Source organism: Stegastes partitus, unplaced genomic scaffold (assembly GCF_000690725.1).
Source record: "Stegastes partitus isolate 25-593 unplaced genomic scaffold, Stegastes_partitus-1.0.2 Scaffold213, whole genome shotgun sequence".
Classification (NCBI taxonomy): Eukaryota; Metazoa; Chordata; class Actinopteri; family Pomacentridae; genus Stegastes; species Stegastes partitus.
Genome location: NW_007577944.1, coordinates 68023 through 95992, shown reverse-complemented (window position 1 = coordinate 95992; position 27970 = coordinate 68023). Strand labels below are relative to the sequence as shown.

At 43.2% G+C, this 27970-nt stretch overlaps 1 protein-coding gene across 3 annotated transcripts; it reads right to left on the bottom strand.

Moving 5' to 3' along the window:
* Positions 1–589: 589 nt before the first annotated feature.
* On the bottom strand, positions 590–27281 carry ccdc142 (coiled-coil domain containing 142). Of its 3 annotated transcripts, none has more exons than XM_008280897.1 (18): positions 26706–27281; positions 26067–26292; positions 25939–25979; positions 24584–24629; positions 20665–20912; positions 17773–18012; positions 15283–16607; positions 14322–14623; positions 12682–12768; positions 11186–11374; positions 8277–8443; positions 7370–7522; positions 6656–6770; positions 4795–4972; positions 4417–4527; positions 3914–4014; positions 1107–1275; positions 590–969 (listed from the first exon to the last, which is right to left on the bottom strand). In XM_008280897.1, the coding sequence occupies exons 2-18, from the start codon at positions 26161–26163 to the stop codon at positions 861–863; spliced, it is 3678 nt and encodes a 1225-aa protein (XP_008279119.1). In that variant the 5' UTR covers positions 26164–26292; positions 26706–27281; the 3' UTR covers positions 590–860. The 3 variants fall into 3 exon arrangements, with proteins under 3 accessions (XP_008279119.1, XP_008279120.1, XP_008279121.1); XM_008280898.1 differs by having other exon boundaries at positions 26067–26141; XM_008280899.1 differs by lacking the exons at positions 24584–24629; positions 25939–25979; positions 26067–26292; positions 26706–27281 and having other exon boundaries at positions 17773–17953; positions 20665–20897.
* Positions 27282–27970: the final 689 nt, after the last annotated feature.

Here is a 27970-nt window from a genome sequence, read left to right as displayed (position 1 = left end):
CCTTGGCCTCCAGTTCTACAGTAAAAACCTTGGAGGTATTTTTGACCAGGACATGTCATTCAATAGCCATATAAAACAACTCTGTAGGACAGCCTTTTTTCATCTATGTAATATTGTAAAAATCAGGAACATCCTGTCTCAGAGTGATGCTGAGAAACTCTAGTCCATGCATTTATAACTTCTAGACTGGACTATTGTAATTCTTTATTATCAGGATGTCCCAATAACTCTCTCAAAAACCTTCAGCTGATCCAAAATGGAACCAGTAACAGAGATCATCTTTCTCCTGTATTGGCTTCTTTTCATTGGCTCCCTGTAAAATCCAGGATAGACTTTAAAATCCTGCTTTAACATATAAAACTCTCAATGACCAGCTTCATCTTACCTTAAAAACCTAACCCTAACCCTAACAATATAGCAGTTCTGGCATAAAGCTGAGACTTTAATTCCTCTAAATCCTGTCAATGAGCTAAGGATTTCCAAAACTGTTATTGTGCTGCATTTTCTGTTGACCACTGACAGACAAATCCTTTGTCATACACCTACATACAGAATGTACCATGTTCACATATGAAACGCAATCACAAAGTTAAATATATTAATAAAACATAGTTTTATTCAGAATTATAAAAATATGTCTGTATACAAATGGTAAAATAAATATGTTTGATAATACAAATATTTACATTGATTAATAAATAGGTTTGACCATATTCAAATGTAATATCCACAGCGATCACATTCTTATGTGCAAAAGTAACAACAATAAAACACTGGTAACCTTTTCAGTAGATATTTGCATGAATGTTTTGTTGACACTAAAGTGAAGAAGCAGACAGGTTGGTGTGAAGTGGGTGTATTCAGGGTTCAGACTTGGAGACACACTGCAGTCCCGGCAGTCTCCAGCGACGAGCACTACTCTGGATCCTCAGGTCCAACCACTCCTGCTGAGCAGCACCGAGCGCTAAACTACGAGCCCAAAACAAAGACAGTACACTTCTTAGTATTGAATCCATCACACCTGCTACCTTAAGGAGATAAACTGACAGTCGTTCCATCCTAAAGCTTCACCAAGTAATCACTGCCTGGACATTGTAGAAATGTACCTTGGAGCAAGGTAGGGCTCTGTGGGGGTGGACGGGTCCACTGGAGGGAGGTGAGTGGTCACCAGCGAGGGATCAGATTGCGTCACGTCTTCACCCTCCACACACCTCAGGTTGGTGATGCTGCCTGACACTGAAGCATCGATGCTGTCCCTGCTGCTGTTAGCCGGACCTGAAGAGTCACACAAACAGGTTACTACCACTGGCCTCTCTTCACATTTTATTTTAATTAAACCAGTTAGTACAGTAAACCCTTTCCAGTTTCTTCCCACCGCTGCCGACCGCCTGCTCAGAGGGAGTCTCAAGACAACTTTGGATTGTTGGGTATTCTGTTTAAAGTTATAAGGTCTTCACCCCACTATGTTAAGCTCTGTGAGCTGACATATGATGTAAGCTGTGCTACAAAGAGTTGAAACCAGAAGTTTACCTACACTGTATAAAAAGACATAAAAACCTTTCCTTTCTCACTATCTGACATTAAATCAGACTAACCTTTTCCTGTTTCAGGTCAGTCAGGATTACCAACATTATTTCTATTTGCTAAACACCAGAATAATGAGAGAGAGAGAATGTTTTATGACATTCTTCAAAGTCAGAAGTCTACATCCACGAAGATGCCTTCAGACTATTTGGGAAAGCCCAGATGATGATGTCATGGCTTTGGAAGCTTCTGATTGGTTAATTGACAACATCTGAATTAACTGGAGGCACACCTGTGGATGTATTTTAAGGCACACCTCAAACACACTGCTTCCTTTGGTGACAACATGGAACATCTAAAGAAACCAGTCAAGATATCAGGAAGAGAACTGTGGACCTCCACAAGTCTGGTTCATTCTTGGGTACAATGTCCAGATGCCTGAAGGTTCCACGTTCATCTGTTCAAACAGTTATATAAAGTATAAACACCATGGGAATGTCCAGCAATCATAGCGCTTAGGAAGGAAATGGGTTCTGTGTCTAGAGATGAAGTGTTTTGGTTGAAATGTGTGTATCAACCCCAGAACAGAAGCTAAAGACCTTGTGAAGATGCTGCTGAAGCTGGTCAGAGAGAATCATTATCCACAGTGAAACCAGTCCTGTACCGACATGGGCTGAAAGGCTGCTCAGAGAGGAAGAAGACATTACTCCAGAAGAAACATAGAAAAGACAGATTACAGTTTGTAAACGCACACAGGGACGAAGAGCTTCATTAGTGGAGACATGTCCTGTGGTCTGATGGAACTAAACCTGAACTGTTTGTCCTTAATAGCCATCGTTACATTTGGAGGAAAAATGGGGAAGCTTGCAACCCTGACAACACCATCCCAACTGTGAAGCACGGGGGTGGCAGCATTATGCTGTGGGGGTGTTCTGCTGCAGGAGGGACTGGTGCACTTCACAGAATAGATAGAACATTATGTGGAAATATTGAAGCAACATCTCAAGACATCAGCAGGAAGTTAAAGCTTGGGCACTAATGGGTCTTCAGATGGACAATGACCCTCAGCATAATGCCAGATTAGTTACAGAGAGGCTTCAGGACAACAAAGTCAGTGTTGTGGAGTGGCCATCACAAAGCCCTGATCTCAGTCCTGGAGAACATTAGTGGCCAGAGCTGAAAAGGCATGTGGAGCAAGGAGGCCAAAAAAACCTGACTCAGTTCCACCAGTTCTGTCAGGAGGAATGGGATCTCATCAGACTGTTATGAGAAGCTTGTGGAAGGAAACCCAAAATGTTTGACCCAAGTCATACAGTTTAAAGGCAATGCTACCAGATACTAAGGAGATGGATGTAAACTTCTGACTTTGGGATAGACTCCAGCCCCCCATGACCCTAGTGAGGATTAAGTGGTGTATAGATGATGGATGGATGGATGGATTTAATTGACCTACCTTAAATTGTACTGCTCAGTCTTTTCACTGCCATATGCTTCAATTGAATTATTCACCCTTAAAAACAGTTGAACTTAACTTTTTACAGCAATATATTTGTTATTTGACACATAAGTAGGCAACGTGAGATGGATGGAAGTAAAACCAGATGTGGTGTTGATACTTTACTGGTGGTAACAACTGCATGTAGTCTGATTTATTCTATACCTCAATGCTTGCATAATGAACACTAGTGATGGGAACTACAGAGGTGATAGAAACAGAAGCAGTTGTTTGGTAGGACATACAGAAGTCTGTAACAAACTCCATCATTACATTTCAGGTCAATGGACACAGCTGCTTGACAAAGCTGCTTTGAAGCCCACAGCCAGAACTCTTAGTGCCTTAGTGCAGCTGGAAGTCTTGTGAAGTTTAAGGTTTTTGCAGGAGAAACTGATGCAGCTGGACAGTGAACTATGAAATGAGAAAAGACCTGTTTCTAACAAAGCCAAATACACAGAAATAGTTTCTGCCATGTACTGCATGTGGTCTCCAAACATCAGCGGAGGGAGATCTGTTTGTCACAATCTGTAAACTACTGTTGACTGAGTGTTCTAAGCTCCGGTGGACGGCATGTACAAGTCCTGGACTGTGCAGCAGCCATTTAAATGACTTTTGAAAAGCAGTTTGTCTTTCCAGGACCTCTGTCCTCATCCCCACAAGGATAATCCCCAGAAACATGGACAGTGGTTTTCATCTATTTTGTTCAGAAACTACCATCAATGAGCCACAACAGAGAGAAAAAATAGATTTGTTTGAGTGTCAAAGACGGGCCACATCTGACTTGCTATTTGCCAAAGTCTACTTTCCATGATCATGCTTGTAGATGTTTTTTTTCAGATTTTAAGTTCAAGAATGTAAACATGGCTCCTGTCCTGACTGGCCAATGACACTCACAGCAGCGAGTGAACGGCTCCCAGGGTCTGGGCTGCAGGTAGGGCTTCGCCTGGGGCTGCTGCAGCAGACACACCACCGCTGAGTCCACCTGCTGGAAAACCCTGAAGACAAAGAGAAACATCAATTCGCTAACATTCCTACCAACAGTGGTGGAACATGATCAACAAAGATGTTAAAATGGTTCTGAACCTTCAAGTTTCCAGATTAGATGGATATCATGTTGAGCTGTATCAACAGGTCAGTCAGATGAAAGTCATTTATAAACACAACATTAATAAGTGCTTTACGGTGGTTCTTGTTTCATATTTCTGCAGTTGTATTTGGGGCTAACCCACTAAAGCAGTATCTTGTACAGCTGTAAAAGTTTCCAGTTTCGCTTGAACACTGATAGTTCAACGCCTACATATTCAATACAGGGTCTGGTGTCAGTTAACTGAAACCACATTACAAAGTTTACTCTGAATAGTTAGTAAAGAGGCAGAACAGAACACAGAGTATAATACCGGAGGCTGAGCAGGCGTTGGTGGAGTTCAGTAGACAGCCCATACTTGTCTGACTGGATCATCTCCCTGATAGAATCAAAGTCTTGTTTCAGCTGAAGAGCTCCTTGTACACTGAGGACAAGACACAACACAACACTGCTCAGAGGTCTGTATACTACATCCTATACTTTCAACTTTATTCTATATTCTAATACTCTGTGTGTCCTGATGGCGGAGACTAAATCATGAAACATTCATTAAAAGTTCTCTTGAGATGTTAATTTAAAAATAAACTCATTCCATGCAAACATTACTTTTTGGCACCTTTAGTTTTAAATGGTGTCTTCAGTCTTTTGGTGGAGTGAAAGCAGTGTTTTACTGCGATAACCAGAAGCATACCTGAATTTGATCTTCTGTTTCAGGATGTGTTCCATCCAAGCCTCCATGAAAGCTGTCATCGTTATGCTCAGTGCTTGGACTCGAGCATCATCAGACAGTGGTGCTACACCTTCTAGAACCTGACCAATCACAGTTTGAGCTGCCAGAGATGCATACTCACTGGGACTGCTGGGAAAACCTGCACACCAACAGGGACATGCACAATTACTAAGCACAGGTAAAAACAAAAAAAAGTTGTTGCAGCCACTTGTGTGATTATCTGGATAGAAATGGTTTGTCTGAAGAGTTTCAGTCAGGTTTTAGATTTTATTAAAGTACAGAGACAGCACTGGTGAGGGTCACTAATCTTCTTTTGGCTTCAGACAGTGGACTAGTTTCTATACTGGTTCTGCTGGATCTCAGTGCTGCATCTGATCCAGTGGATCACAGCAGAGACTGGAATGTTTAATTGGGCTTAAAGGAACTGCACTAAGCTGGTTTAAATTATATTTATCAGACAGATTCCAGCTTGCTCATGTTAATAATGATTCTTCCACCCACAGCAGAGTTAGTTATGGAGTTCCACAGGGCTCTGTGTTAGGACCTATATTATTTACCTTGTACATGCTCCCCTTAGGCAGTATCATTAGCAAGCACTGCATACATTTCCACTGCTATGCAGATGACACTTGACACGAATAATACTTTGCACTAAAGCCACTGGAACTTGAAGACATTTAGACTAGTGACTTGTGAGCAGTCATAATGCGCAGCCGCAGGTCCTCAGTGAGCTCCTTTGTCTTAGCCATGACTGTCCACAAACCAGCTGCAGAAAGCTGCTGTCTTTCACCTGTTGAGTTGATTAAAACAGCTGTTCCCAATTAACCAGGGTAATTAGGTTGCTTTAGAACATCTTTTACTCTTTGGAATGGTAAAGAACCCTGGATTTTCCCAGAGACTATGACAGTTTGCAAGGGGTACGAATAATTTTGGACATGTCACTTGTTGTCCAAAAGTACATATAAACTGTCCATCCATCCATTTTCTATACACCGCGCTTAATCCTCATTAGGGTCGCGGGGGGGCTGGAGCCTATCCCAGCCGACTTAGGGCGAAGGCAGGGGACACCCTGGACAGGTCGCCAGTCCATCGCAGGGCTACAGTTATTGACAGACAACCAAGCACACTCACATTCACACCTACGGACAATTTAGAATCACCAATTAACCTCAACATGTTTTTGGACTGTGTGGGAGGAAGCCGGAGAACCCGGAGAGAACCCACGTTGCATGGGGAGAACATGCAAACTCCACGCAGAAAGATTCCGGTGCCCCCACCGGGACGCGAACCGGCAACCTTCTTGCTGCGAGGCAACAGTGCTACCAACTGTGCCACCTTGCAGCCCCACATATAAACTGAGAATTTTTTATTTTTATTTTTTTCACAATGATGCCTTTTGTACATCATCTTATTATCTTTTGGGAGAAGTCTGTGTCATTTCCATTAAAAAAACAACAACTTGCTGGTTGAATACAAGTAACTTTAAGTCAAAATTTGCCAGGGGTATGAACAATTTCAGAATTGACTATATGACACAATTTAATTTCATTGCAATAAAACTGGTCCATTTCCACTGAATGTGGCTGTTGTGGCTCTAAGTTTCGTACTAACTTTGCTCTCTTCACCTCTGTTGTAGAAATTCAGTGAAATTCTACTTTCTTAATGTTAAAGGAAAAGACTCAAGATCTCAGCACACTGATGAATGTTGTCTGTGAGTTTGAGGAATGCCAGCTCCATACTAACATTAACTTGTGGACCAGCAGTGTCTGTTGGTTGAGATGATCTAATATGCTGTCTATTATCAACAGTCAGACATCAGTACCTGCCCTGTGGCTGGGTCTCCAGTGTACAGCAGAAGGCATGGTCCGCTCGAAGATCTCCCCTGACATCCGCTTACAGTCACTGGAGAAGGTGTTCAGCACCAGAGAGGAGAAGCTCTGATGGACGTTGACACAGAGCAACAGTGTTACAATCACATTACATGGACAGTCTGTGTTTGCATTACGCCACATCCACGCAGTCAGGATGAGAGAAAGGGAACTTATTCAAAACTGTTTTGGGGTGGGGGTGATGCCATGAGATCAAGGACTGGATGGCCAGGAACTAAACTTTTATGTAGTGGTTATCTGCTGTGCATCTTAGCCATGAGGCTGTAACAGCAGTTGGATGACAAGTCTGGAATTCTGTCCCTGAAGTCCAGAACATTGGAGGTGGCAACAGATCCTTATTCCTGCCGCTCAGGATTAAAGTTACAGGCGGCTGTTACTGGCTGGGCTGACTGTGAAATCTGTCATGAATTGTCTCAGCAGTTCCTTCTTCCATCATGAGAAACAGGTCCAGATCATTGTTTTGCCTGTTTTCATTAGGAATGGGACCATCACCTGTGGCTCTGAACAGCTGTAAGCACCGCTAGTGTGCTGCTGATCCTAAATATTGGTGTATCAGCCTCTGAAGCACAGTTTATATGACTATGTAAGAAAGACATGGTAATCAATGGGCTTTCTAATGTAGCTGTCAGAGAACAAAGACAGGCTACCTGCAGCTCGGACACGGTTCTGTCCAGAGTTTCAGTCTGCTGCCCCAGCAGCAGCTGGTTATGATGACAGAGGGTGGAACAGTGGTCGCTGTCTAAGTTCATCACCAGGTGCTTCGTCTGGTGCACAATCGTCTCTAAGGACTCCCTCAGCATCTACAGAGACAAAGAACAAAAACACTTAAACTGATAACAACTGGATTTCAGACCTGAGTCCAGACAAGTAGAGCAGCAGTAGATCAGGACTGGACAACTCCAAGGCATCACACTATGGAGTCAGAATTGCTTTTGTTCTTTACTTGAATGTCTTTAATGTTGTTAATAGGGTCAGTTTGTTGCAGGCTTTGGTCACGGTAACGTTGCTAAATGTAAAGACTTAATGAACACTACATTACTCTGTGAATGACAGAAACACGTCTACAAAGGGTCATAAACACTCTGCCAGCTCGCTGTGCTGCACATTTCTGATCCCGTCTGCATCAGGACAGACTTCTTCTGTAAGTAATTCTCTTCCTTCAACAACTTAAATACATAAAGTTAATTTATAATTCAGCCAACCCATAATCAGCGATATTTGATCTACTTGTCGATGGCATGATGAGCATAATTGTGGACATCTCAGACTTTTTTTTTTATTAGTTCCTGAGACATTGTCATTCAAACAGTCTCAAATTTAAATAAAAAGAATGTGAAAATGAGTCAACACGCAATTTTGGAAAACTTGATCATGGAGAGTCCTTGATATCTACTGAGCTCAGCTTTCACAAACATCTTTATAAATATCCATATTTTATGCTACAAAACATCCAGGCAAGTCGGTGATTGTCAGGCTGAAGCTATTGTAAAGAAACGGGAGATCTGACATGGAATGACCCGTTAGCCTTCTGGTTGAGATAAAGGAGTGACCTACATGTAGGTCCCCCTGTGTGATGAGCAGGAACTTGTTGAGGCTCCATGAAGAGAGGAACTGGTAGGCCTTGGACATGACCCAGACTGTAGACAGCTGCACTGAGGCTAACACCAGGCTAGCAGTCTGTCTCAGAAGAGTGAACTTCGATGGGAAGAGGCTAGAAGGACCTGGGGAGAGGAGAAAAAGAGAGGGGTGTAATCAGCCTCCATCTGTAGCGTTATGTCCCTGGGCTTCATATTATACTGTGCTGGCTTATATTTCATTACCCAGGGTACCATTAGAGTTCTGTCTATAATGAAGGAAGACAAATGCAACTGGTCAGTTACAGAAAAAGAATAAAAAGGTAAAAGTCTGTGAAATAGCTCAATGGAGTAACTGCTTAAAGATTGACAACACTCTGTCAGATGTGAAGCACTCTGAACTGCACTAAGTCTGATTTGATTTCTAACAAAACATCTTAGATAGCTGTTTTCACACATCAAACTGTCTGTTTAGGGATCACTGTTCCAGTGTCATTGGAGGTAACATATCCAGCTACCAGCCTACTCAGTGACCAACGCCTACCAGGCCCTGAGGTCAGAGCCCAAGACCAGCTACACAAAGAAGGTCACAGACTGCTTACAACAGTGAAGAATCCTATTTCTGTTTGATCCTGAAGAAGCCACCACATACATGAACCTCCAGAGATACACTTGAAGGGGCACCACTCAGACCCTCCATCAGCAGGATCAACTCAGTCACTGAAGACATACAGAAAACACCTCGTCCCCAGCTGAGCACCTCTGGTAAGAAAACCTGCACACAACACCCAAACTTCGACAGATTTAGTCAACAAGTGAAGCTTATCCAAGATGAAACCGTGGTATCCATTGGTTGTCACCTAACTTTGCTTACACCAGAGGCAGTGGGCTGGGAGTGAATCTACCAAGGCAGAGGGAGAAGATTTAGGAAAGGGAGAACCTAGAAAGCACTTAGAGTCTGTGGCTATCCCAGCTGGGCCTGTTTGAATGCAGCAACAGTAGGAACAGGTGGAAAAGTACTGTTATTGTTTAAGTAGCCGGTGTGTCTGGAGAACCTGGAAGGACTTTCTCCAAACACAACATCCCAGTGCTCTTAAAGATCCATCAGTACAATGAGAAACAGCTTTACTGTCAGGATAAAACACCAACTGAGTAATGCTGCATGTGGTCTTTCAAAAATATAACAAAGAGTTTAAGCCTGACAAGCTCAAATTTGTCAGTTTTTTTTCTGTGTATACATATGTTATTCAGTAAAACGTGTAAAATCTGGGGTCACGTGACTCTAGTTTGTGAATGAAATCATTCTTTAAGGGGTTGTGTCGATTTGTGCAGTTTTCTTCCTGCCAATCTGTGGAGCAATGCTTGAAGCACCATACAATGAGAAATAATGTAGCTGGAGCCCTTACTATGTGCAGGCTCATTTATCTGTACATGTGGTCTGTAATGGCACAACCCTGCTTGGACAGAATCATACAAACCAGACATAGGACGGTGTAAATCTGGTCAAAATGTTTCTGTTTCCTCTGATATTCTACCAACCATAAAACCTTTATGCTTCACTCTAAGAGGCAGATTTTTCCCCTGTGATTGGCACCAATGGGAGCTTAATCAGTCACATGGAACATGGTCAGGCATGGGAATGACCCATATGCAGTCCAGTGCTACCAGGACGTAGACAAGAGTTCTTCAGAAAGTTCTTAGCCTCACATCTGGGGCATGACTCTAAACTATAAAACCTTACATCACTGTCCATACAAACTCAATGTTTGAAGCAATCAAAGAGAAAAGGAGATGAAAGCTTTCAGACAGTGAGCTGTTGCTACAGGACAATGCAGCCGTCTACACATGTGGCGGCAGCAGCAGAAGCAGCTGGATGTGGCTTTGACCTAACCCTAACCCTAACCCAATGCTGACCTGTAGCTGCCACCTGTGCTGTGTGGACAGCACTGGGTGCACCAGCATACCAGCTGGAAGGTTTATTTTCACTGAGTAAAACAAATGACCCCTGTGTATAGTGGAGACTATCGTTACACACAACTCAGGTTACTGTATTTGTTAGTCAACACTTAAGAAACACATGATCTAACATATACTTTGGGTTGGCCTCCTTCATTACTGTTACTATTAACGTTGGTGTTATGTTTGACCAGGACGTGTCCTTTAACTGTCACTAAAGACTCTAGAATGGTCTTCTTTAACCTGCACAATACTGTCAAAGACACGAACAAATCCCTTCTCAGAGTGGTCATGAAAATGTCCGTGCATTTGTTCATTTGTAATTCCTACAGAATGTCCCAAAAACCTTCAGCTGTTCCAAAATGCTGCAGCCAGTGTAGACAGGAACCAGTAACAGAGATCATATTTCTCCTGTATGTGCTTCTCTTCATTGGCTCCCTGTAAAATCCAGGATAGAATTTAAAATCCTGCTTCTAACATATAAAACTCTCAATGAGCAGCTCCATGTAACCTTACAGACCTTATTGTACCGTATCATCCTAACAGAGCTGTTTGCTCTCAGACTGCAGGTCTACTGGTGGTTCCAGAGTCCCCAGAAGCAGAATGGGAGGCAGAGCCTTCAGTTATCAGCTCCCAGCCTGATTAATATATATATCTATTGACCTTTCTGAGATGTCTTGTGCTATGAAGTGGTGTTATATAAAAAAAAATCAAACTGAACTGAATTCAAGGTCCACTGTCTGGGATTGACGACCACATATTTTACAACATTTTGTCCCTTTTTACTTTTATCACAGCAAATAAAGTAGAGCTTTTGCTGTAATAGTGCAATCAGTGAAGGAAAAGTCAATAGACTGATAAATGTGGCAATGTTGTGTGTGAAGGCTGCTGCTGGAGTCACTGATGTGACTGTAGAGGACACACTGCTCTTACCGAAGGCTCCACTCTTTAAGTGATGGCAGCAAAGCGATGACAGCAGAGGTGGAGGCAGCAGGAGGAAGTGCTCCATGGTCTGTGAATTCATCAGACCTCCACTTTGCTTCAGTGTTGGCATCACAGAGCTGGTCCCTTGATTTGCAAGACACTGATCCTTTAGAGCAGAACCCAAACTTCTGCACAACACTAAAGAAAAAGAGAGACAGCATGACAAAATAACACAACAGAAAGGCTCTGTCAACACACTAATTAGTAAGAAGAGTTAATCTATCCATAAATCCACAAGTGAAGCTTTGTTGACATGCTATGATGCAGAGCACTGCTCAGACATCAGTACCATGTTTAATCCTGGATCACTGTCTGCTGAATACCAGCTGACCAATACAACATCAAGTCTAAAATAAAACTACAATAAACATGAAAACTTGTGTCCTAACACCAGCCCTGCCACCAGAACATCTACAGCTGTGAACTGAAGTTTACATGTCATGGGAGTGTTGAGTTTCCAGTGACCCCTACGCCTCTTAATTCTCTGTGATGGGTTAGGGTTAGGATCATTTAAACTCACGTGAAAAACCAATCACACATTTAGATTCTTTTATAAATTTATTATCGAACCTCTAGAAATATGGAGAAAAAAACCTGGTGGTTCATATAGCAATACTAATATTTTTATTTTTTGCCCTTTTGGCTATTCTTTTTTTTTTAGGTAGTCAAGTGGAGAGAGGAAGACAGGAAAGTGGGGAGAAGAGTGGGAGAAGACCCCATGCTAATATTTAGCTAATATCTCTTGGTTATGTTCACCTAAACTATGCACCTTTAGTAGCCATCCACCAGCTTCTGGTTGTATCTTTGACAAGTTAAACTAAGTTGGTCTTCTGACACACACTTGTTTCTTCATCAGTCCATAGGTTCTTGATGGCGAGACCAGTCTAAAATCTCTCTAGCTCTATTTCTGTTTTATCTGGCCACAGAACTTTCCTCTGGAAGCCTAACCCTAAGGCACAGATGATTTTAGGATCTGCAACTGCTTTGAAATGGCTCCAAGTGATTTCCCTGAATTGTTCGAGTCAGCATTTTGCTTGTCCAGATGAGCTCCTTAGACATTCTCACTGTGGAGTTTGTAGCTGAGTCTGATAAGTGGATTAAATGGCTCCTATTTAAATCAGCTCAAAAACACCACAAGCTGTAGTCAGTTGAGTAATCACTCAAGAGAAGGTAAGATGCCATGCCGCTAAGAACATCTGATTAACACAACTTTCTACATCACCTAAACTGCTGTATGTGTATTTTTGACTCTACAGATGTTGTCATGTTTCCAGAAAACCTTTAATAAATCTATGAAAGAACCAAAATACAGGATTTTTTTTTTTTTGTGCTTCCGTGAGTTCTAGGAGTCATTGGAAACTCAAGACTGCCAAGACATACATGGTTTTTACTAGGGGATGTAAACTTTTGTTCACAACTGTACCAGAATGTGTTTGTGAACTCACCGTAGTCCCAGTGAGCATGTGCTGTAATGATCAACAGATACAGACTGAAGTCCTCCAGCATGGTTTTGCACTCCTTTGGAACCACACCTACAAAAAGAGCAACCCAGGAGTATCATGATATAATATGATAATACATATTATTAGATAAACAGTTTCTCAGAGATGAAATAATGTTTTCCTGTACAGCTGATCATCTTATTACAGAGACCGGAATGTTTAATTGGGATTAAAGGAACTAAACTGGTTTAAATCATATTTATCAGACAGATTCCAGTTTGTTCATATTAATGATGATTCTTCCACCCTCAGTAGAGTTAGTTATGGAGTTCCACAGGGCTCTGTGTTAGGATCTATATTATTTACCTTGTACATGCTCCCCTTAGGCAGTATTATTAGGACGCACTGCATACATTTCCACTGTTATGCAGACGACACCCACCTGTATTCATCTATGACGCCAAATGAAACCAATCAGTTGGTCAGACTCCAGGAATGTCTGCAGGACATAAAGGCCTGGATGACCTGTGACTTCCTTCATTTAAATCCAGACAAACTGAGGTTCTTGTATTTGGCCCTAAACACCTCAGAAACACACTATCGAACCAGATAGCTGCTCAAGATGGCATCGCCTTGGCCTCCAGTTCTACAGTAAAGAACGCTGGAGTTATTTTTGACCAGGACATGTCCTTTAACTAACATGCCTGTAGGTTCAGTTATCAGCTCCTCTGTTGTGGAATCAGCTCCCAGTTTGGGTTTGGGAGGCAGACACCCTCTCTACTTTAAGGTTAGGATTAAAATGTTCCTCTGTGATAAAGTTGATAGTTAGAGCTGCTCAGGATCACCTGAACTGTCCCTGAGTTATGCTGCTATAGACTGCCGGGGGACAGCCACCTCTCTACTCGTCTCTCCATCTCTTCCAAATAGTTATACACTATCACTGCATGTCACTAACTTTGTGTCTCCCCCATAGTTTGTGTTTTGTCCTTCGCAGGTGTCTCTGGATCTGGCCTACATGTCTCTGATCTGCAGTCACAGCCATACCAATCTGTAGTGCTTGTTGTCTATTTACTTGTATACTGTTTGTCTGTCCTCCATCTGCTATCTCCACCCCAACCACTCACCTGTCCCACCCCAACCAGTCGAGGCAGATGGCCCCTCATTGAGCCTTCCTGGGGAGCTATTTTGGTTCCTTGCTCAAATGAAATCCAAAGGAACTTTGGATTTGTTGGGTTTCTCTGTTTAAAATATGTAATGTCCTTACCTTATTATGTGAAGTGCTATGAGACGGAATAAGTTGTGAGTTGGTGTTGTAAAAATAAAACTGAACTGAGTTGAATTAAATTTATGACAAGGTGCATTATTGTGCAAGAAGTAATAAATAGAAGATGTAAACCTTGGTCATAAAAGGATGCACAGGGTCAGCAAATGTACTCAGCCTGTGGATTCAGACAGTGACTGATTGGTATTAAGGGGCTGTGCCAATAAATCATTGCCCACACTACTACACAACCCGCACAGCGTAGACTGGTCAGGTTGGGTCCATGGATTCATGCTGTTGAATCCACACATAATATAAATGCACATAAACACACTACAGCCACATACGTGTACAGGTGTTATCACTGGCTGTATCTTCTTACCTGTCCCTGAAGCTTGCCCAATCCTGTGCAGGATCTTGAAGCCCATGTGACTGTCTTGAAGGTTGATGCTCTCGGCAGAGTTGCTGTCATGTGGAACATGCAGTTGTAGCCACAGGGCTTTGCTGCAAAGAGTCCAGAGCAGAGTGTGATACTGTTCAAGAAGATCTGCAAACACCACTGACTGACCAAGGTCTGACCACTGCACCGAATGAGGCCACCGAACACACTCCGACTCCACTGGTGTCCCCTCTGCTCCTGCAAGCTCCTCTTTCTCTGGGTCGCCCTTTCTCTGAAAGCATGAGCTGGAAGACACAAACAGTCTCTTAGTGTTTCATTATCCTGTGATGATGAAGTGTGCGTAACACATGACTATATTTTAACAGATATGATGTTAGACAGGACACATGGATCAGCTAGTTAAGTTGTGGCTCGGTTGTCCTCTGATTGCAAGGTTGGTGATTTGATCCCCTCCACAGTGGAAGTGTCCTTGGGCAAAATACTGAACCCAAAGTTGCTCCCAATGACAGGCAGCACCTTGCATGCCAGCTCTGTCACCATTGGTGTATGAATGTGTGAATCAGAACACAATGTAAAGCGCTTTGAGTGCCGCTAAGGTAGAAAAGCGCTGTATAAGTGCAGTCCATTTACCATTTAAGTACCTAAACTGTTAGTCCTCTTTGACTCATTCTGTATGTGGTACAGCTACATGTGGAAACTTCAGAAGCATTTATTCTATTTGTTGCTAAGTGCTGTATCTACAGTCGTAAACAAAGCTCACGTGTACAGTATGTCACAAAAGTGAGTCCACATTCCTGCAAATATTTGATTCTATCTTTTCATGGGACAACAGTGAAGAAATGACACTCTGCTACCATGTAAAGCAGTCAGTGTACAATAACTCAATACACAGCCAATAAACAGTAGATTACCAATAGTCAGTGGCTGCTAATCTTGACCTTACCTTCCAGTGGCATCTGACCCAGTTGTTATTCCCAGTTCAACCTGTTTCTCCAGAGTTCTGTCCACATTTTGGTCTTTGTTTTGATTCACTGGATCAGTTGTATTTGTGACAGGAGCACATGAAATCCTTGAGTCCTTTCCATTGAACACATCAGGTGTTGTAGCTGGGCGTGGCTGTTCAGTTGGTCCATCTGGTGGAGAATTATGCGACAACAGTTGAGCCAGCAGGTCACTGGAGGAAACCAATAACTGAAAGAGTGACTGTGCTGAGGAACGGTCCAGTTGGGAGACCCTGGACAGAGGCAGGGCTGTGAGATGACGGAGGCTGGTGGAAGAGGCTGAGACAGTCCGTGGTGATGGACAGCTTTCTAACTTTTTTTTTCTGTCTCCATTTGGTTGCACAGAATCTAAAGCTTCCATGCTGCCCTGGCTGAGACCAGACTGCAACATGTATGTCTGGTTTTGGCCAGTTGGGTCTTCTGTAGAGCCTTCTTTTATGTGTTGGACAGAACTGGGCTTGGCTAAAGCAGGACGACAGTGTTCCAAGAAGGTACTGTCCCAATGAAGCTCAGGCATGCAAATAGGTGGAGTTTTACTGCAGGAGTGGCTCAAAGATGGCTGGAAAGTGGGATGACTAATGCAAAAGAGAGGAGAGGAAGTCAGGTAGGCCTGTTGCAGCTGCTCCCAGGTCCACTCAGACCTCAGCGTGGACGTCCCACAGCTGGGCCCAGGCACCGGACTAGTGCAGGTATCAGAACATGCACACAGCTGGTGGTGGGCGTGGACCTGACAGATGTGACAGCTCTGCTCAAACACCCAGTGCTGCAGCTGCTTGGCTGCCACCTCTGCATTATGCACTGCTAAAATGGCCATTATCTCTTGAACTGAGAACGCAGAAGGGTGATGTCTTCTGATCTTTGGAAGACTAGAATCCAACGTGGAGTAATGTCCATGCCGTAGTAATGCAGTCCTCCGCTGGGTGGCACTGTGCTGCCCTCTCTGCTCCTCCACTGCCTGGTTATACAGGTCTGCACCTGCTAGAATGTCTTCCAGGACTTCTCTTGGTACAGAGTCCAGCTCAGTCTGTGCTACAGCAGACAGAATGGCATGCACATAGTGTTCCATCAAGACTAGCGCCTGCAGACCCAGTAAGTCCAAAGTCTGTCTGATTTCCAACAGCAGGCTGGTCTGCTGAAGAACAGTGTGTCTCAGATAGTGGTCAGACTGGACTTTGGAGAACAGACAGGACCAGTGGTTGAGATGGACCCGGAGCTCGTGACCCAGTGAGCCCAGACCAACTCTGAATGGAGACCAGTTGGATGGGATCTGGAAAGTAGAGGAACATGCTTGTGTTTGTAGATGAGCACTAGTGGTATACTATGAAATAAACCAGGAAGAGTTTAAGTGCTGATACCTCACCCTTGAATAAATACTACAGAAGCTGTCAGACAAAAACACAAAAACTGATTCTTTAGAATGAAGAAGTTTTGGATGAAAAAGTCAGAAGTTGATAAAACTACAGGTGTCACTACAATCATGACTCAGTGGGTTGCAGTGAACGTTCCTACAGCACTGTATCATCAGCAGGTTAACGTTTGTGGCTGATAGTGACATATCACAACAGCAACTGAAGTACATATAACGGTACACACGGTACCCACTGTTAGTTTATGACCACGTAGCTGCTAAACCTGAAGACGCTGAAGCACTTTGGTAACTGGATGCTCTTATTTCATTAACAATGTAGTTACTCAGAGGTCCTAAACTTGTGCTATTGCAATAGTAAAGCAGATGAGCGTGACCTCTCTGTCAATTATCCATAGTGCTATTTGCGTAGTTTAACTGGATATTGAATAGTGTGGCCTGGATGTGTCACAGCAGCAACACAGTATGAACTACATTCATTCAATGTCAACTTTAATTTGGCTGTACACTTCTCCTCTAATGTCTGTTTTTAAAACCTATCCAAATATATAAAAGCTAAAAGTGTAGCATGACTCGACAAAGGTGGAGCTCAGCATCATCTGGACGTCAGAAGATCAAGCTGGCTAATGTTTAGCTGCATCATGTTGTTTGTTTGTTTTAAAGCGTTGAAACACCTTTCTGTCCGTTTCACACTGGATCACGTTACTGTCACGTTAAAGAAGAGACAGAAGGTTTTCATGGGGTCTTTGACTACAACACCATAGTAATGTTTTAGTGTTTTCTAGGTCCTGGTTGTGGTTTTGACTGCTGCACATTTTTTACAGTTGACTTTAGATTACTCTCATCAAACACCACATCATACTTCTATTACAAAAACTCTGATGAACTTATTGTGAAGCTCCTTTACAGTTAGACACCCAGCTGGTGAAAAAATATACTAAAACATACTGAAAGCTGCAAAAAGCAGAAAAACTAGGTGTTGATTCACAGTGAATTTCATTTAAGGTTCATTTTGCATTTGTTGCTTGTAAAAAACCTTTAAGCTGTTCCTCTGATTCATCCTGACCTGGTTCCTCCTGACCTGGTCCGGTGTCAGGTGTGAGGTCTTCAGCTGATGCTCCAGCAGGTGGCGCACTCTGGCCACGTATGCAGCTGCCAGGCGAGCTCTCCTGCTGTACTCATGTATAAAGACCAGCAGGGACCGCTGGTCCAGGAGCATCCTCAGAGCTCTGTAGTGTCCCTGCAGGCTGCAGGAAGAGGGAAGGAAGAGAACCCCACCTTCACCTGGAAGGCCTCTAACACAGGCCTGACCGGTGGAGGCAGCAGAGGGGTGGGGGCGTGGAGAGTAAAGACTCAGTCACAGCTATGTTTGATATCGTCTCATGTTTCTCAGTTATTATACAGTTTGCTTTTCTAATCACCCACCTAGTGACAGTCGGCGCTGTCAGCCCAGCAAACAGGGCAGGTCACTACTCCAGGTTTAACCTTTAATATCTTGAGGCCTAGTGCTGTCCACTCCAGTCATGATGTGTGTGTCTTCATCCCAGCTATGTCTGAACATCCAGGGTTTTATCTTTTTGGTTTCATGTTGTATGTTTTTATCCAACAACACCAGAAACACTCCAACAACAAACACTTGGTATCACTTACATTTGTGAAAAAATAAGTACATCCTATGGAAATCCTTTGATTTGAAAATATTTAAACAAGCACATACTTGATTCTGTTTTATAAACTGCCTATGAATTAATTTGAGCGTAGCTATAAAACATTCTCACCCGGAAATAAGAGGCATAACTTCCACTTTGGAGCAGAGCTATACAGCCTCATAGTATCGTCCACAGAAACTCTAAATGATTGTTGTCCTTTCTTTGCGAGGAGAGCAGAGCTTGGAGCTGGCTTGCTGCGTCTCTCAGACAATGCACCCGTCCACAACCTTACTCACTCTAACCTTGCACCGTCTGACTCCTACGTGTCTCCCTAAAGTGATAATGAAGTCAGTAGACAGCATCTGAAGGCTGAAGGTGTGACCTCCTCAAGAGTAGTGCTAGCGAAGCTTAAACATAGGTGAACCAAGCGCACTGAAGCTAAAGAAGACTATATTGAAAAATAATGCAGTCAGAATCAGATTATGTCTCAATGACTAAAACATCTTTAAGGAGTGACTGCTAGATTATTTTAACCTAAATATGAAGGATCTGTTGAGGTTTGTGGTGTCATCATGTCGAGCACTAAAGAGCTCTCTGAGGCCTGGAGGCCTTCGAGTCTGGCAAGGTATTAAAAAGATCTCCAAATGATTGGAAATAAATAATTTCCACTAAAAGAATAATAATCTACAAGAGGAATACATTTAAAAGACTGCCTATATGTCCATGAATGGCCACCCAATGTGCAGACTGATGCAAAAACAAGTCCAAGAACCTCCAGATGTTCCTACAGGACCTACAGATAGCTCTTTGAAGTGCTGCACCGACAGTCTGAAACAGCTGGTACAAACTGGACCTGGGCTGGAGGTGTTCCTGATAAAAGCATTCACTGTGCTAAAAGAACATCAGAGTAAGACTCCAGGTTGCAGAGAACTTTAAAGGTAAAGACAAGGACTTTTAGAATAATGTTCTCTGGACAGACTAATAAAAAAAATACAGTTCTTCAGACATGCTAACAGTAGGAATACATGGAAGCTTTGAAGAAGAAGAAGCTCCCACAGATGTGCAGCATGGTGGTAGAAGTGTTCTGCTTTCAGGTTGCTGTACTGCCTCCGGGACAGGGCAGCTGTTGATTTAACTATGTTATTATTGGTTCAACTAAGAAGTCTGCATCATATCAAAGAGTGCTTGAAGATGTTGTGAAGCTGCCCGTCTGCCAGCTGAAGTTGAGCTGGAAGTGGACATTCCAACAAGATAAGAGTTTTAAACACACCAACACATCCACAGAGGGTTCAACAAGAAAGACATGGAGGGTTATGTGCGGGGAAAAGCCTGTATTAGAACCCCACTGATTTAAAAATGGCAGAACACCTTCAGCTTCAACATCTTTCAACTGGTAGGATTTTTCGAGGAGGAGTGGTCCACATGCACCATGCAGCATCTCAGGAATGCTCTTACTGCTGCAGAGGGCAACATGAGCTTCTCTGGCCAGCTGTGTTCCTAACTTTTCCACAGATGAACATTACATCTATTACATCTTCTGATACTTTAGTTAAGTATATCAGTGGTCCCCAACCACCGGGTTTATTTGGTACTGGGCCGCACAGAAAGAATATAAACATTTCATTTTTTATTCTATTTCCGACAGAGTCTGCAGGGTGTTTTATTTTGAAAAATGACCAGCTGGTCTCCCGTCAGTTCTCATGTCCGGCCGTTAAACAGAGTCAGTCTGACTGCTGCCACCAGGAATAAAGAACTAACGTCTCTGGAGTGACTCGATGTTGAGACAGAAGAAAAACTAAATACATATTTAGAAATAAAAAGTCATTCGTTTATGACACTTTTTTAATAGAAAAAAATTCTTATTATTTGTTGTGTGTACGGTGGCCGGTTTGTAGACAGTTGTCCTGCTTGAAACTGGTCTGTGGCGCAAAACAGGTCGGAACTGCTGAAATGGACCACTGAAAGAGCTTCTGTTCCTTGTAATGTTGTTCTAGTATATCAATACTGTTGTTTTTAGGGTCTGTTTCAAAGAAAATCAAACGTCTGCTTGTCCTAAACATTTTAAATAGTTACCAGTTTCTATGTAGTTTTATTTACTGCTGTATAAAGAATTAATGTCGTCAGAAAGACGAGCGTCACCTGTTTCATCAGAACAACTGCTAGACATCCAGAGAACACTGGACACTAAAGATCATCTAATGAGGTGATCACACATCAACAGCTTCCTCATGACAGTTGTGCTCTACTTTGCATAAACTATTTATTTTCTCATCTTTTCCCTAAAGCTGTTGACATCCAGCTGGACTCACCTGGGAAGATGCAACCTGAGCCTCACCCACCAGCTGCCACTGGGGGGACATGGTGAGGAGAGCTTGCTGAAGACGCAGGAGGCGTGCAGAGGACCGGGACACCAGGTTGTGAGCCACAACAAAATGTTCCTCCTCCTCATCATTGCTGTGACCATGAAACAACCATTTCAGACTGGGATTGAAGGTGCTTCTGAACAGAACCTCAGCTCGTTGCAAGGACCGGGAGATGGAGCTCTGAGACAGGTAACCTAGAAGGATACACATCCAGCGTTAGTTCCCCTCATGATTAGACAGCACTACCACACAGCAGGTTCATGGACACCCTGTTTATTTTACTTTTGATGATTATGGCTCATAGTTCATGGAAATCAGAAATCCAACCTCTGAAACTGTTTGAATATTTTGTAAGATCAGTAGAAATAAAACAGATTTACAACACAGAAATGTCCAACTTCTGAAGGGTTTGTTTTGTTCATAAGCCCAGGACTTACTATAAATCACTGCATCAGCAGCGTGCCATAGAGGCATCCAGCCTGGGCCACTACTGGGTGTTAGTGTAGAGAAGGCTGATCTGGTAACGCTCTCCAACTCGTCTGTATTTTTGGGTCGGGTGTTTCTCATCTCATTTTTCTGTTTTTCTTTTAATGTAGCTTCTGTAACGAGTAACTTCCTGTAAAAGGATCAATAAAGTAACTATCCTATCTTTCTCTTGACAACCCCCCAGAGCTTCTCTTCAGGGTCCCAGTCAGGTGAGTTGGCACTCCAGTCAGGTACAGTGACATCATGGTCAGCAAACCATTTGGTCGTAGTTCTGGCATTGTTGGAAGGTCCTGTTAGTAAAAAGACATCTCCATAGATGGAGCATGAAGTGCTCTAACATCTCCTCGTAGGTGACTCTGTTAACTTTGGACTTGACAGAACACAGTGGACCAACTCCAGCAGATGACATGGAAATCCAAACCATCAGTCTGCAGGAACTTGACATTGGACTTCAAAAACTTTGAATTCTGTCTCTCTCCATTGTTCCTCCAGACTCTGCAATTCTACAGTTTCATTCAGCAGACGCTTTTATCCACAGCGACATACGTCTGAGAGCAGATACAACACCAGCAAGGGTATAGTCAGGAGAAATCAACTTGGAGAAGAGCCATAGAACAGGTTCAGTGTAGTAGGGTCTTGATGCCGATAGCAGGCTATAGGGAGGGAATAGGACATCTATGTTTGTTTTCAGTCTGTCAAGTGCAAAGGTGTTGAGTGAAGAGCTGGTCTTTAGTCTGTTCTTAAAGACTGAGAGGGAGTCAGCAGATGGAACAGTTTGGTAACTCATTCCACCACCGGGGAACCACAGAGGAGAAGAGTCCAGCTACCGACCTCGGCCCTGCTGTGGTGGTTGTACTCTATGACCTTGAATTCAAAACAAAATACAAAATGTACTTTATCTGAACTGAGTCTGAGGGCCATCCCTTTTCTTCTGAGCCCAGATAAGACACTCCTGACATCTCTGGTTCAGGAGGGCTTCATATTAGGAATCACCTTCTGGACAACTGTTCAGTCATAAGTCTGCCTGTGGTTGCATGTACTGATATTTTGAGATACAGGATTTCTGATTTGCATGAGCTTTAAACCATAATCGTCAAAATCTAAACAAAAAGGTAATGAGGGTAGACCACATTACACTTTCTTAAATGACTTATGGAAAATATTAAACTTTTTCCCCGATGCTCTACTATTTGTTTTTTCACTAGAACATCATGTAAACTCTTATTGTGACATTAGTGATATGATTAAGCAGGAGGAACCTCATAGAACAGGAACTACTGGAGGAACAGCTCAACAACAGACAGAGTGCAGTGCTGATGAGGTGAAGATATTGCTGTCAAAGTTTACAAAGAAAAGAAAACAGCATTCAAAGATTCACTCAAGCATACAGCACAAATCTAAAATGTAATTTTAACACCAAGCAAAGCCTTTCTGAGCAGTCGCTTTAAGACAACACAAAGATTATGATCAATCAAAAAACGGTGAGATCTAAGACAGAACAAGTGAAAGCCACTGCAGCATCTCTGCGGGTGTCCTTAGGGCTGGACAGAACAAATAGCCCTCTTCTGGTAAGGAGGGAGTTCAACTCTGGGAGAACTGATGGAAGTCTCATTCTTGTTCCCAGGAGGTGTTTTTAAATGTTCAGCTCAAAATCCTGCAGAGATAGTTCATTTCACCCTGACTGTATCAGCTCTTTTTCTTGTGAAGAAGATTTTAACAGTTTTCAAGTGAGGATCCAAGAACATCTTCCCATAGACCAGCGCTGGATCTGTACAGAACTGGTCGACCTGGAAGAGACTGCGGCTTTGAAACATGCTCTGTTCAACATATTGGTGTCAATCTGCATCCTCTATAATGACTGTGGTGAAACTTTCACTACATCTGGATCAGTGTCTGACTCCAGGTTCAAGCCAATTATTCCAGACCTCTGATTTGTGGACGTCTCTGGATCTGGATCTGGAGCTTCACGTCTCTGACCTCCAGCTGCTGGCCTCACCGACCCCCAGAATACTTATATTCATAGAGCCACATGTGGCCCTTTCATTCCTCTGCTGCGGCTCCTTTGGAAAATAAATAAGTATTTAATTTAAATTTATTTTATTTTAGTTCACTAGTTTTTAAAATATAATTCTAAATTTGAAGATTATGGTGATCTTGTAATGTTAAAATAAAACACATTTAATGTTTTGTCGCTCAAAATATGCGTCACATCCGCCGGCACGGGCAGTGCTGCCAACCTGGTGACTTTCTGGATAAATCTGGTGACTTTCCAAATCCTCTTGGTGACTTTTTTTGTGAAAAGTGACTAGTGCCCAATCTAGTGACTCTTTCTGGTGTTTTGGAGACTCTGACGTGAAAACACGCATCGCTGAGCTGTTCCTGTCCTCAGCGAGCACCGGTGCTGCCGTGAGCTCCTCCTGTCCCAAACTGCTCACAGGCGGTCAGCAGTCTGGTCAGCAGTCCAGCTGGAGGCAGCAGGACAACCAGATGCTGGTTTACTTTGCTGCAGGTGAAGGATTTAAGATCAGCTTTTTATTTCATAAATACAAGGAGGACTCAAATAGACACTTGAGTATTTTATTTGAAAGTAACCTTCAACCCAGCGTCTGTTTTTTTCAGAGTTCAAAATGTTTTTGTTGGAGAAATAAAATATTGTTTCCTCTGCAGCAGTTCATTGGTTTCATAAATACAACACTATAGTTTTTATACATAGCATAAAGGTAAAAACCATATATGCAGTGTTATCTTCATGTTAGATGTCAGAAGGGTTTTGTGGCTCCCGGTGTTTTCTGTTCAGTGGGAAACGGGTCCAAATGGATCTTTGAGTGTTAAAGGTTGCCGACCCCTGATCTATGCTTCACCATGTTAAGGCTGTGAGATGGTATATGTTGTAAACTACACTATACAAATAAAACTGACTTGATTTGATTTTGGAAAAAACAAAAAACAAAAATGCAAATGTGAGCCTTTGCCCAGACTGCACATGCTAACCTGTTTACCACCACAAGCAGCTCCAATGAGAGGTCATGTGGAGTCAACGCCTACAGGGGTCAAGCTTGTTTAGCAGCACAACAGAAACCTCCACAGTGTTCTAATGTTGTGGCTGTTGTTCAAGACACTGGAGGGTTAGGGTTAGACACCTGCTGATGACCTTAAAAACGTATGCACGGGATTACTTTTTCGTAAATGAGTTCTTTTTTTCTAGAGTTTTCTTTTCACTGCACTTTGTATGAAGCTGACAAAGATGGAATCGAATCGATATATACAAACTCTATATTTAGGGACTTCTGTTGAAGGAACCTCTTCTCTCACAATATATCACACAGATGCAGCCAGTCTGTCATGTCTTATGTGCTGCTGGACCAGATCAATGCCATACCATTAATGCTTAGATCCTCCGTCTCCGTCCAGGAACTACATCTCCTCTGAATGAGACACAGAAAGAAAAAAGGTTACAATATTATTAACCAATATTTGGTGAACTCCAGTCCAGATTTAATATTCAAATGTGCACATCTCTTCCCATTTTGCCATTAAACTTCAATCTGTGACTAACAGTTGGTGTATTAGATTTGATTTGACTTTATTGTCATTGCACAGTCTGTCCCTCCTCAGCCGCTGAAGCTCATCACTCCTGTGGAGGAGTCACAGTCACTTGGTGGCCTCCATCACCAGTCATACAGTTTCTTGATAACTGGTTTTGTCATGTAACTGGATTGCACTTTGTCAGGCAGCTTCTAAATGTGTCCTGCCGTATAATGCACCCCCCCTCTTTACTGTACATGAATGAGCTTGGGGCATATCTTCAACATTACATTGTGAGTTTCTAACCTGCTCCTCTCACTTTATTTCTGGACATGCCTGAATCAAATGCGCCAACAAATGTTGTCTTGACAGAATAAAATGAGATTTCTGTATGACCTTAGCTGAACTATAGCGATGCATGACTGTAAGGAGCCTCAGCCCTTACATTCAGGTGGGACCCATCAGATAATAACTCTGGGAGGTGGAGGAGCAGAATGGCAGAACGCAGCTCTACAACTGTTTCCAGCGGTAGCCTGTAAACACGCTGAACGATAACAGCAGAAGTTCTCTTTCAGATGAAGCGTCAGTAAAATGTAAATGCTAAGAAACCCAAGCTTTCATACTCTATGTACTGCAGGTGTTTTGCAGTTCCTAATAAACCTGGCAGAGAGTTTTGCTTCATTATCAAGCAGTCCTGTGCTGTAGAAAACCATACAGCGTCTCATAGTTTCTGTCTCAGCTCCGGCGACCTGCAGCAGACCTCAGTGTGCAGGCAGAGCAACACCTGAGCTGTGGACCTGCACACAAGCAGCACAAAAGCAAAGAAACCTACCATCTCATCTGTGTCTCTTCCACTGGGTTTCTCAGCTACTGTAGTATATCTTGTCCATATCCAATTTTAGGTAACTATTATTTTCTTTCTCAACTTCTAAAGGTTTGATTTAAGGGGGCAGGTCGTTTGTAAGGGGGTATTGCCCCTCTTGTCCCAGCGTAGAGCCGCCCCAAATACAATAACTCTGACTGCTGGAGAAATACATCAGTGTCATCTTTTAAAAGAGACCAAGACCATGCAAGCACTTCAAGTGGCTCAATGGTTCAAACAGCTTACATTCACTGTGGATGTGCCACAGATGAGCATTCAGAGGACTTCTACAGGAACGGTCAGGGACTAAAGGGGGTCTGAAACCAGCCATGTCACAAACAACTAACCTGCTCCTTCTCAGGACAGAAGGACTCTGAAAGTTCCCAGTCTGGAAGAGAGAAAACAAACCCCATCATCAGACATCTGAACAGACTGTAATGTGAATGTCATGTCAGCATGTGTGTGTTCAGGTCACCTGCTGTCAGAACCAGCTCTCCACCAGGATCCTTCAGGATCTCTGAGTTGTTGTGATCCATCCCATCCAGAGCCACTGAAATGTGAATGGACAGCATGGAACAGGATTTTAGAGCAACAGGAAGAAGCTGATGAAGCTGCCATCAGAAGTGTTGTCAGGGGTCGGACAGCTTCAGAATCCCAGAGGCCTGTTTGTCATCATGTTCTCCAACTTCTACCTCCATGATCTAAAAGGTCAGATCAAACATTCTTCCTAAAAGAGTTTTATATTTTGAACGTGATGGAACAGCTGTAGTGAAGCCTGAACAATAACTTGGACCACACCACCAACACATGTTCTGTGTGTCCTTTCAGCTGTATGTAGGCAACATCATACAGACAGTAGGTGTCTCCATATGTACATGAACAGTAGCTCAGTTATGAAGGTGGACTACAGATCACTTTAGGGTCCTGAACCTTCCACTTTATCCCCCTATGGACTTCAGAGAAAAATACAACAATTATCTGGCAGAGGTAGTTCCGGGATGCAAACGGGGTTAAAAAGATGAGAACAGGAATAAAGACAACCTGCCCAGAGCCCATCCAGCAGCAGCTCACACCTGAAACCTCCACCAGGTGACACAACGCGTCACAAACATACCTGAGGCTTAGTTCTCCAAAACTGGAAACGCGTTTGTGTTGTCGGTCACAAATCCCGCATGTCCCGGTTCGTCCAGCATGGATCGGTAAAGCTGCAGCCACAGGCCGCCTCTGATGCACAGGTCTGACCGATACCCGCCTCCGACCACCGGGAGCCTGCTCGTCCTGTCGGGCTGACGGGAGCTCACCTGTCCCGGTCGGGTTGCGGGGAGCTCACATGTCCCGGTGTAGTGTGACTGGGTTTGCTTCAGTCTGAATACGTGTCAGGAGGTGGGAGCCGTGAGACCACAGCAGCCTCGGTACCGTCAACGGGTCACTCACATTTCAGGGCCGAGGTCCACCGTTTCATGGCTTAACTCAGAATTAGTGCATCTCGGTGCAACAGAAGCCTTTTGACGATTTGCGTGTCCTTCCTCATAAAGTCAGCCTGTCAGCTCCTCAGCCTGTCAGCAGTAATAACCTGCAGGACTTATGAACGCTCCTCCATCTACCGACACGTTTACCGGACACCTTCACCGAACCGGACAGCAGAGTATCTTAATGTTGATTTATGCCTTTCATAAGACGGACCCGTTAATCCAGAACTCAACAGGAAGTGGCTTTAAAATAGCATGGAGACAGGAAGCTGCTGCAGCCAATCAAGAGCGAGCGTCCCGGTTGTTATGGAACCTGTTGTCTGGGAAACAGCGCCTCCTGCGTCACTCGGGGCTCACAGCATAGATATGTATATTAAAGGCCTTAATTATACATATCTATGGCTCACAGTCTCATCCCGAATCAGATCAAACATCAGACCAGATGTGTTTGTGACACATACAGCTGTTCATGGAGCAGTGCGTACGAACATGTGTTGTGACCTGCTGGTACACACGAAACAACAAGGTACAGTACAACAAAACAACAACAACAAAAAAAACTAAACAAGAGGTGCATAGGTACAGGTCACATGAACAGGTATCTCCACACACACACACACACACACGCACGCACACACACACACACACACACACACACACACACACACACACACACACACACANCACACACACACACACACACACACACACACACACACACACACACACACACACACACACATATATATATACACACTGTATACCACACCTTGGGCTGAACATCCTACGCCCTTTAAGGTGTGACATATTTCATCATTGCAAACATTTACCGGAGCACCTCAAGGCTCAATAATTGGTCCAGTTCTTTATAACATTTATATTAATGATTTGCCATTGGTCTGTCAGAGTT

Bases quoted from the DNA above. Each gene is read 5' to 3' on its own strand.
- ccdc142 (XM_008280897.1), bottom strand. From the start codon at position 26,163: ATGCTGTCCATTCACATTTCAGTGGCTCTGGATGGGATGGATCACAAC. The intron at 8,444-11,185 runs GTAAGAGCAGTG...TCCTCTCCCCAG, and splicing joins CTTAAAGAGTGGAGCCTTCG to GTCCTTCTAGCCTCTTCCCA. The intron at 7,523-8,276 runs GTAGGTCACTCC...TTGTCTCTGTAG, and splicing joins TCACACAGGGGGACCTACAT to ATGCTGAGGGAGTCCTTAGA.